Here is an 11,518-nt window from a genome sequence, read left to right on the forward strand (position 1 = left end):
TTATATAGTATATATACATTTTATATATAAAATATATAAAAAGGAATTTTATGTACATAAAGTATGTTTATATATTTAAAAAATTGATATGTTATTATACATAGACGCTCACAGAGTGGTAGAAATAGCACGTCCCTGCCCAGCACATCCACAGTCCCAGTCCCCTGTGTCTCCTTGCTGCCATGTGTTAGGTGCTGGTGCTGCACAGGGCCAGGCAGGAGAGGGGTGACTGATGAAACACCAGGGATTCTGTCATGTCCATAGGGACCCAGAGGAAAGATGTGGCCCTTGGTTATGGCAACTCAAGCAGCTCTGCAAGGTGCAGTCATTTCTTCTCCCTAGGGAAGAGCTGTGCCAGTGGTCAGCTAGAGTCACAGGTCTTCTCTGAAACCCCACCATCATGCTGAGGACAGGATGTGGCTGTGGTTGGTGACCTGTCCTCCTCCCAGGCCTACAGCCCTCTTCTCCTCAGGGCAGCTGGTGGTAGTATCTATGGACCTGTTTCAGTAATGGGTCTTCAACTCACTCTTCAGCCTTTCAGCCGTGTTCTGGGTGACTGTGGACCTCCTCTGCTCAAAGCAAGTTGCTCTCTAACACTTTAAATGCTTGTTACTTAATCAAAGCACTCTCAATGAAAATACATAGGAAAACTCCTTCCTAGCTTTCCCTCCCGTATTTCCCAGCTATGGGATTTCTCAGTGTCTTGCTGGGAAGAGCTCATGTTTTCCAGGCAGTGCTATTTGTTTGGAAAATTTTGAGCCTGCACTTCCCATGTTCATGCCCTGCCTGCTGTGCTGCAGTCCCACTGTCTCATGCCTGGGGAAGATTTAACGTTTACACGAAGGATTGGACCTGTCTCTTGTACTCCATGCAAGTCTCAGGAGCTAATCAAACAGGAGCCTTTGTCCAAAGGTCTCCTTCTCTTGTGCCAAATAATAAAAGTCCTCTTTCCTTGCCTTGCCAACAGGGTATGTCCAAGCATGTCGAGCACTGATGATCGCCGCCTCTGTCCTGGGTCTTCCCGCTATCTTCTTGCTGATAACAGTCTTGCCCTGCATCCGAATGGGCCATGAGCCTGGAGCTGCCAAGTACCGTCGGTCCCAGCTGGGAGGGATCCTCATCATCCTCTTGGGTAAGGTGCCTACCAGCCCCATGTGTGTGTTTGTGGAGCTGGAGGTCTTCTTCTGTTCCAGGATGGTGGCATGCAAGCTGGTTGAGCATGTTCACCTGAAAGCATGGTTATGCAGGCTGAGCTGACCCTGAAGCTCTTCAGCATTGCTGCAGTCTGTAGGGTGAACAAAAGGAGTGGAAGGACAAAGACAGGAGGCAGAGAGCTAAGCAGGGTAAAGAGGGAGGGCTGCGAAACCCTACTGTGCATTGTCTTGTGGAGACCTCAGAACCGGCCACTGCCTGTGTCTGTGGGAGGGTGATAGCGGTCACACACTGGTTTTGCTGGTTTGCTGTGTAAGTGATGCTATTTTGGAAAAGGGTCTAAACTCCTGCTAAGCTGCTTAGAGGGAAAGAATAGCCTCTGAATTTCCCTGGGCATCGCAGAGGCAGCCAGGTCAAAGCAAGCTGAGGTATGAGAGGGGAAACCCGCGGCTGAGGGGGTGCTGGTCCCACAGGGACAGCAGGGGAGGGAGCAGAGAGGTGGCATGGCCCTGGGAAGAGGGATGGCGTGTCCTCTGTGCCTCCCAGCCCCCTCTGGCCAGCCTTGCCCTTGGCCTCCGAGTTCCCCTGGGAATTTCTTCCCGTCCTCAGTGCCTGCAGAGGGGATTGTTTTGAGCAGCCCAGACTGTGAAGCTCATTGTCCCCAGGGCAGCACCTGCATGTTCTTGAAGCCTCGTCATCTCAGCAACAGGCTGCAGTGCCTTGTTTTTACCCGTCTGCGCGGCAGAGGAGGAGGGGTGAGGGAAAGTGGCCTCTTTGTGTGGCTCTGCTGGTCGCTGGCAGCCCGCGCTGACATCATGCCCGTCTTCTTTCTTCTTCTCCTCATTTTTTTTTCAAGTGGGCACTGGATATAGCTGCACACTCTGAGGGGCTGTTCTCTGGACGCTCCTTCCTTGCATGTGGTCCCTCCTCTGGTGCCTTGGTGAGAATACTTAAGCACAACTCGCTGTGTCTGAAATATAAGGGACTGAGACCAAGGGGTCCTTTTGGTGTCTGTGGGCTTTAAGAGCATGTTGCCACAGCTGGAAGTCCTAAAATCAACTGTGTAGAGCCTGTTTAGGACATCCTGATCGTGAATAGCCACGTTAGAGAGCTGTTGAAAAGCGGCCTTCATGCTTGTCCCAAAACCATGACTCAGGTATTTGGGCTTGGCAAACTGAAAGAAAAAGCGTATTTTTGCTGCCTGTGAATGAAATTTTAGTGCCGATGGAGTCTGCTCTGCTGGATTTCCTATGCCTGGGATGGAGGAGGCCCATTGGTCATAAACCTATGCAAGTTTTCGGTTCCAGTCGAGGAGAACTGTGCTGTAGATCAGCCTCATTTGCATGGCTGCAGATGCAGAGGCAAGAATATTGCCCTTGAATCTGCTTTGCCATATGGCAAACAAATTGCAGTGATGATATTGGGTAACACTGCACTGGAACTAGTGGCATCCCATGTCTTGAAGTGTTGCACCAGGATTTTGGGGTCTCGTGTGCCGCTCTCCCACCCTGCTCTTGCCACCATGTGACGCCCGAGGGGAGAACAGATATAAGAGGATGGAGAAGGGTTGCAGCGCTCCTCTGTGACTCTGAATATGGTTTTCCCACTAAGTAGATCTGTGAGGAAAGGACGTGTATTTACAGACACACTGGCATATGAATGATCTTTGGTTGGATTTGGACTCTTTACCGATTTTGACCCCTGTGAGTTTTGAGGCATCGGCAGGTGAAGTGGTTTGCTTATGTCACTGATGTCCTGGATGATCTGGGCTGGGAACAGCAGCCTGGTCACAATGTTTTAGTCACAGTTACAATAATTCTCTTTTTGTCAGATCACAAATGAAGATAAATAAACTCCTTTTGCTCTGAAGTTGTTTTTTTTTTAAAAAAAAGAACCCCAAACCTAAACCAACCCACATTTATTTTTACAAAACTTATATTTTTTTTCCAGGCTGATCAGCAAGGCAGTCCCTTTGGAAGAACAATAATGTACAGAGCTTGGGACTTTGATATTATTTAAGCTGATTAATGAACTGTTATTTGCAAAATGAGATGTTACCGTTCCAGAGCATTTAATAAGCACGAATAAGACCTTGATAGTCATAATACTGACTTAAAATTAATTTTATTCTAGAAGTAATGTGCCCTGGACTGTTCTTATTTACTCTCTGGCCACTGAGGTCTCACTCGTGGTTTTCCCCAACCACACAGGCTCCAGCCTTTTCCTCTAAGTGGAGACCAACTCCCAGGGCTCTGGTTAAAAGAAAACAAACCCCTAAACACTCACTAACATGGCAGAAATGGAGTGCAGATCTGAGCAGGGAAGCTTGGCCCCGTGGCAAACTTCCCTTGTTGCTTGTGGAAGAGATGGCAGTTTGTCACTGAAATGTATTAAAAAAGGAAAACGAGTTGACACAACCTAACCAAAAAAACGGTTGAAAACTTGCCAGGAAAACAATGGGCTCAGATATTCCATTAATTTTTCTGTCCGCTGATAATAGCAGGCTGCAGAATGCAACCTGTGTGCGCACCCTCCTATCCTGCCTGCTGATGTATTTATGTCTCTGCTTGATCCTATCTGTCCCGGAGAATTGATTTATTGCTGAAAACAACCATCAGCAGAGGTTTGCTCTGAGCCACTATGAAAACATTTCATATGCTTGTGTTGATGGAAAAACCCTGGCCCATCCTTTATTGTTGGTGCTAATTTGGGGGACATCGTGCTGGTAACCAGGCAGGCATTTTCCTAATGGGGGAGAGGACCCTGACGCATTGGAAAAGATAGCTGAAAAATATGTTAGTTATTGGGAATTACTACTGTGAAATGACCGTATTAGCTATTGCATGCTAAATAAAGGATAGGAATAAGTTTTTCTGGACACCACATGATATTTACTTGTACAACAATAGATTGCCTTGAACATAGGAAAAATAATCATCGATATCTATTATTTCAACCAAATGCTTTGAAAGAGAAATCTGCGTGACTTTGAGTCAGCAACTCAGAATAATTACATTTAGTTGCGATAGAGAAGTATCCTTTCTTCTGCAGAAAGCCTTTAACTTACTGTTAAGGAATTTGGCAGGAACTTGCTGTCCCTTCAATTAGAGGAATCCCACTCTGTCTCCCCCACCTACCCAAGCACCTTCTGTGCTTCTGGTCTGTGTGTGCTCCCATCTGATTAAATTATGCCTGCAATGTCGAATATTAAGAGTTTCAGCTCTAAGGATAGAGCCACTGCAATCCTGTGGTCAGACAGCACGTAGAAACACAGGGAGCTGGGATGTGTCCCCTTGGACCCAGCAGAGCAAGGATGCCCATGCTGAGCGTTACTGAGGGGGCTTTTGCAGGGCTGCCTGCTCCAGCTGCAAAAAGCAGGCAAGTTTTGCAACACGTGTGTGCCCCAAAATATGTCTGTTAATCCAGCTAACGTGGTTGGTCAGATAGAAAATATTCCTTCTGTTTGTAGACTTCCTTTTTTTTTTTTCCTAGCCTATATTGACTGCAGCATCTTTACTATCTGAAGATCTTGTTTAGAGAGAGGGAAAGGATCTCTCAGCATTAGTACAAAAAAGAAGGGCTAATAATTTCTATTCAAATGCCTTTTCTATGTAGGCAGCTATTTTAGAACTTGAAACTTGCTCTAAAATGCCTTTTCTGATCCCTTTGGGTTCCTTGTCAAACCAACTATTTTTAAGTCTTTCTCTATGACACAGCTAGACCAGACTTTGAGTTCACCAAGAAATATTGCCATTGCCGAGTGTCCTTTTTCATATCTTTTCTGAGGATTTACAGCCCACCCTAATCTATGCAGAGCGATGAAACCCAGTCCTGTTTCAGGGCGTTCCTCGTCCTGCGCTGCGGGGCGCACTGGTGGCTGACGGCAGCTGGTGGCCTCCGAAGACAGAGAGGTCAAACCAACCAGGGCAAAGTCCTTGCCTTGTGTTTCACAGCTTTTTGGTATTGTCAGAATTAAAATAAGGTGGTTTTACATGTCGTTCAGCCACATGCACAAGAGATGCTATTGTGTTAGCAGCTCGGAGAGCTCTTCTCGCCCCAGTGCAAGTGTTTTCTTCTGTCCTGTGTTGTGGGGGAGGGCATGTATAGATAAGGGTCTTACAGTCTATGGACACAAATATATATATATATTTACTGCTGACAGAAAAAGAAAAGATGATTGTGTCTTTTCGGACAACAAAGCAGCTTTGTTTCTGGAGCCCATTAGGACGCCTTGTGGATTCCCAAGTGATACATTTTTGTTTTAAAGTGTTAGAGGCTCACGAGGTGTTTGCAGGACTGATCCACATGCAGGAGAAATGCTGTTCTCCCCTCCCTGCCTTCTCCAAAAATTCCTTACAAAGCCACAGGGTCCTTGCTTTGAGGAGGCCCCAAATTATTACTGGCTTTATTAGCATCCATCAAATGTTCTTCTCTTTTCCATAAGAAAATATTTTCTCTCACAATAACTGCAGCTATTGGGGATGAGTTTTCTTCTGTACTGGCCAGGAGCTATGGTTTGTTCTCTGCTTTAACTAAACAGTTTTATTTTTAATCTCACCCTCTTCTTCTTTTCCTCCTGCAACCTTAACTTTTTGACACTGTCTCCAGACACCTTTTAACGCGGTCGGTGGAAATCTGTAACGCTGCCATGGTCCTGTTATTGTTTTGTTCTGATTCTCTGATAGCCACAAGGATGGAGTCCTGCACAGCTTGTCCCAGAGGCAAGTAAATATTGACAGATTAATTCTTCTCAGATGTACAGGCCATAAAGGAGTATTGTTTTAGGACCTGGTCCTCTGAGGTGATTAACGCCCTCAACTCCTGATGCCCTCGGTGCATGTGGGGACTTTGCAGGATGTAGGTAGGACCCTTTGCAGGATGGAGGGTAGCGAGTGTGACCCTCTGTAGCACAAGGAGAACGCAGGGCACGTGTTTTATCTCCGCTTGGAGCAAACAGTGCATTGGTGCTGCGTACTGAAAACACTGTGATCCCTATTCTGGCTGCCTGCAAAGTGCTGAGTTTGAACCCACTTTGCTGTCCTGAGGAGATCTTCATGCTTGCAGCCCCATCACGGCAGCCTTCCTGCTTTTTGTGGAAAAAATAAAAGGAATTCCAAGCAAAATTTTAATTCCTCAGTCATTTTTTAACCCACAGCAGACTCTAGGTAAAATACTGTTTTCCCTTCAGATGAGGTCCCATTTCTATTCCCTTCAACAAGTTTCTGGAGAGCTTTGCTGGGTTTGTCCCCACCACTCATGTAGGAAATTTTCCATAGGGAAGTGGAATCTGCTTTCCAGAGTTGTGAGGCATTTCTTTCTCTGTAAATAAAACCCAAAGCAACATTGCTGTGCAGCTGCTCATTTTGTCCCTGCCCATTTTCTGCTTGTATTTTATAAACCCTGCTCTGTCCTGCTAAGTGCTGGGATTATTTTGTTAATGTTTATGTGAGCATTCAGTAGAGCAATTGCAGTGATGGAGATTGACATGGACAGAGGACATAGCATGTGTGTTCATGCAGAAATAGTGATTTAAACCCGTTGACTCTGGGGCACCGATTTTACTGTTTCACCAATACATATGGCTTTTGTGGTCTTGCTTCATATCTGATCTGTTCCTAATTCTGCAGTTCTCCAGAGCAACACTTCCAGGGATGATTTTCATTTTGCCTCCTTAAAGATATTTCTAGGGAACAAATCTGTTTCTTTTATAATAAATACATCAGATTGTGTCAAGCAGTGGTTGTTTTCTCTTTTGTTTGCTGGTGCTGGAGATGGGGAAGGGATGTCCTCTCTCCATCCCTCTCACTGTGAGGCTCCCATGCTACCTCCTGCTTGGAGATCTCTTGGACCAAGCCCTGATGCTGATGCTCCCATGTCCCACCATGGGAGGAGGGATGGGTTTCCTCTCTGCCCCCTGTCCTGCAGAGCCTTCCCTCCCCTTTGCCATGCTTTGTGTCCCCACAGTGGTGTTACGTGCTGGAGTTACCTTTCCTTTCCATCTCTCCCCAGCCATGTGCGGTGTCGTTGCGACGATCTGGTTTCCCGTGTGTGCCCACCGCGAGACCACCATCATGAGCTTCGGCTACTCCCTGTACACGGGCTGGATCGGCTCTGCCCTCTGCCTCTTTGGTGGCTGCGTCATCGTCTGCTGCTCGGGAGATGCCCAGACATTCGGTGAAAACCGTTTCTACTATGCCTCGGGGTCCAGCTCCCCCACCCACGCAAAGAGCGCTCACGTGTAAGCGTCCCGGGGACGTCCCATGGCTGCCGTCGAATGCTTTGGCTGGTGGCTTTTGTGTGCCCTGGGTTTGCTTTTACTGACACACACCGCTGTCGGGCTCCCAGGGGAAGATTTAGAAAAGCAGCACCAATGTCTGGTAGTTCGAAACGTTATTCTCCCCATCTGTCCCCCCCTTCTCTAGAAAGAAAGCCCCAGCTGGCCCTGCCTCTTGGTCCTCCCCATTTTTGTTCTGACCACCTGCCCCATGTTCTTGCAGCCAGGATGACTCAGATGATTTGGGCTTGTCATGTGGGTTTTAGAGTTTTTATTTTATTTTCTCCCTGATTATCGGAGAGGTTAAAGCAATAAAACAGAAATGAGAGAGACACTTTCCCCTTGTTAGAAGGACTCTGGCAGCTTCTCCCATCACATCACAATTTGCTTTCCCTTGTTGAAGGTCACAGCTTTGGCACAGTTTGGGTGAGAGGGTAGGGAGGAAGGCTGTGCTCTTCAACCCGGCAAATGTTTCTCTTTCGGAACAAGAGTAGGGGATTTTTTCTGCTTTTCTCTGTAAATACTTTTATAGGAGTTTGATCATTTTAGTAACAGTGTTTCCCCCACACCCACAGTCATCAGTATGAAGGAAACAGAGCCCAAAGGTCCTAATTACATGGTAGATAACAGTGCCTTTTTATATAGTTTTAAATTACTTTGGGGGCTCTAATCCCCACACTCTGGTTTGGTTTCTTTTTTTCCTTTGTACAGATCAGTTACTAAAAATGTGGTTTTACATTTTTTTAAACTCTTTGCTTTCTTCCTCTAAATTTGTGTTCTGTCTTGCATCATTAAAGTAGCACATTTTAACACGTGGTGTAATGTATCTGTTACAATACAGTTCTGGTGAATACTGATGATGCCTTTGTACTTTCAGTGAAATACTGTACAATAAATAACAGAGTACCTGCAACCACTGGTGGCTTTTTTTTCCTTCCTTCCTGCATGTTTCCATAGCTAGCTTTTCCATGATAGGGATTTCCCAATGATTTTGAAGATATTTTTTTTAATAGCAGTTCAGGGTGAGAGATTCTGCTTCACTGTGAAATTAAGCGGGCATTTTGTGTTTTGGGGGAATAATTAAAATATGAGTAAAGTTCTTGAATGGCACTGACCACTGTCTTATCCTTTTGGTTTTTTAATGTTCCTGATAGCAGCTTGCACCAGAGGTACTGGCTCGTGGTACTCTTCGTATTGGGGAGACTTAGAGACCCACTGAGGCAGTGGAGATGTACCCCCAGCACTGCTTGGGCGTGCTGGAGTTGATAGATCACATTGCTGGAAGTGCTCTCAGCTGAAATAAGAGTCTGATCTGGGGTCATCGCTCTGATTAATACTGTGTAAGATCAAGATCTAACTCTGTCCTTACCAGAGGCTGTTGCAATTTAATTATGTCGATACAAAATCCCATCTGTTCCTGGAGATGTTAAATCAGTTCAAGTTGTTTGTGTAAGCCAGGCTTTGGGGGCAGGAAAAGAGGAACAGACTGGGAGGGAGCCCAGGTGTTTTGTCCAGAACGAGAGGGGACAGAGCAAGCAGAGGAGAGGGCCAGCCAAATTGTTTGGGGTGATGGAGAAGAGTTTGAAAACAAGACTGCTAGTCAAGCCTGGGTGGATTAGGGACTGTTGCTTCATCTTGGTCTACTCCAGCTGGAGAATCGTAAGTCTTAGGAGGAGCAGCTGAGGGACTTGGGGTTGTTTAGCCTGAGGAAAAGGAAGCTGAGGGGCTACCTTATCGCTCTCTACAACTGCCTGAAAGGAGGGTGTAGAGAGGTGGGTGTGGGTCCCTTCTCACAAATTACAACAGACAGGACAAGAGGAAATTACATCTAGTTATGCTAGGGGAGGTTTAGGTCAGACATTAGGAAAAACTGAAAGGGTTATCAAAGACTGGCAAAGGCTGCCCAAGGAAGTGGTGGAGTCACCATCCTTGAATGTATTTAAAAGCCACCTAAATCTGGTGCTCAGGGACATGGTTTAGAAGTGCATGGTAGGGTTAGTTAACACTTGGACTTGATGATCTTAAAGATCTTTTCCAGCCATTCTATGAGTCCAAACTGAGCGACACAGCCATGGGTAAGGACAATGCAGCTCCCACTCACCGTGTCCTCCACGTGGGAATCCAAGGTGGAGGGTCCAGGAGGGGCTGCTCATGTCCTGGGCTGTGCATCACCCCTCAGCTCCAATGTACAACCCCAGGATCTGCATTAAGACTGAGCAGTCTTGAACGCATCTCTGTTGTGTGAGCTGTGCATCGCTGCCTTCCTATACCATGTAAGGCGACGGGCAGCAGGACACTGGTGACACTGGTGCCCATTACATCACAGGCAGGGCACAGGCAGTTGTTGTATGCGCTGGAGGGGCACGATAAGTGCTGCCATTGATGCCTGGGTGCCACGGGCGATGGGGTGGCGCACAGACGTGCCAGCTTGTGCAGGCTAAAGCCCGGGGATTGTGGATTGTGCCCAGGCTTTAGCTGAGCAGTGACTCTGCCGGTTAACCCTGGGGCCGACGGTGATGTGGGAGGCCTCAGAGCAGAGTTATGCTGCCCCACAAACGGCCCCGGAGCAAGGTCAGAGGGAAGAGCGCAGGGAAACCTGTCTGAGAGGCCTGAGGGTGATTTTTCACAAGTTGCTGGTGGTGTTGGATGGGCTCAAATGGCAGTGCATGGCCCAGAGAGGAATGGGCACTGCCAGACAGTGCTTGTGGGCTTTTTGCTGCCCTCACTATGGGGCTGCGACTTGGTGTCTCTAGGCAGTGGGGCTGGGGACCCTCGGCAAGGGCTGGGGCTCTGCTCACCCTGGTCACAGTTACAGGTTACTGGTGACTGATCCAAATCCATCCTTTAAAAGGCCCTGGGCAACCTGCTCAGAGGAAGGAAGCAGCTTTATTTCAGGGAAGAGAAGAAAAATCCAAGCAAAGCAAAACAAGCCTGGAGCAGCTGGGAGGGAAAGGAACATCTGCGATGGTGGGGCGTGAGGAGATGGGGCCAAGCATGGGACAGGATATTAGTGCTGGCACCACAGAGGGGAAGTGTTTGCAGGAAGCGCAAAGAACATTAAACTTTTCTAGTTTTTAAAGGATCAAAGTTGAAATACCTGCTTTGTGCCCACCCAAAATGCCCCGCTCCCCTGCAGGGTTCTCCTGGGCTGAATTGGCCAGGGAGCTGTTGGCTCTTGAAGGCTTTTTTGCTGCCCTGAAGCCTCAAAATAGAGCCAAATATTCTCCTAAACAGAGAAACTGCTCCACGCTGTGCCTGATATAATCTGCGGAGCGGTGGGTGGTGGTCTTCTTAGTGTGGAGGTGGTGGTGTGTGATGCTCCAGAAGAGCCCTCACCAGCTCCACCAGGACCAGCTACAGCTCCCCATCATGGGGAGCATGCCTGGCAGCCACCCCACTCCCAAAATAATAGCAATAACAAGAGGGAGGGTACACTGGTGGGCCTGAGCACCCCAAAGGGGACATTTGGCCATGGTCCTGCCAGCGATGCCTGCCTCCACACAGCCCCAGTGCCCATGCAGGGGGGTGACAGTGCCGTGAGACCCCAGATACCCAGGGAAAGGGATGCCAGCAGCACCGACAGCAGACAGGAAGATGTTGGCGCTCCCTGGGGCTCCGCACTGCAATAGTCAACCTGTGGTCATCGGCTTTAAGGTTTTTTCTTTTCTTTTATTGTGTAAACTGATAACCATTTTTTTTCACAACAGTGCAAGTAAATACCAAAGTCAGCCCATTGAAATGGATCTTCTACAAAGGAAATTTTGAAGCACTTAAGGCAAGATTTGTTCATCTCTAGCTTCAATTTAACACTGAAAAAATATCAGACCTTCAGGTACTGATTGGCTTAACAAAATTTATATGGGAATATTTTTATTTTATTTTTGGTTTAGTCTTTCATTTAAAAGATTTACATTACTATGGAAACTGATACTAAGACACATTTGTCCGGCTTCCTTTAAAAATCCATTAGTTCCTGTTCGTTTTTTTAAATGTAAAGGCACACAGTAAAGCTTTATGCATTTATTAAAATATACAGATTTTGGTAAATTTAGATTTTTCTCTTGGTATCTTGATAATACATATATATATATA

General features: G+C 46.9%; 1 protein-coding gene across 1 annotated transcript; it reads left to right on the forward strand.

Annotated features, from left to right (window-relative positions):
• The first annotated feature begins 966 nt into the window (after positions 1 to 966).
• Positions 967 to 7,394, forward strand: LOC104544817 (claudin-11). Its single transcript, XM_010189788.1, has 2 exons — positions 967 to 1,132; positions 7,162 to 7,394. Exons 1-2 carry the CDS (start codon positions 994 to 996, stop codon positions 7,392 to 7,394), a joined length of 372 nt encoding a protein of 123 aa, XP_010188090.1. The 5' UTR covers positions 967 to 993.
• Positions 7,395 to 11,518: the final 4,124 nt, after the last annotated feature.

Source organism: Mesitornis unicolor, unplaced genomic scaffold, assembly GCF_000695765.1.
Source record: "Mesitornis unicolor isolate BGI_N332 unplaced genomic scaffold, ASM69576v1 scaffold13760, whole genome shotgun sequence".
Classification (NCBI taxonomy): domain Eukaryota; kingdom Metazoa; phylum Chordata; class Aves; order Mesitornithiformes; family Mesitornithidae; genus Mesitornis; species Mesitornis unicolor.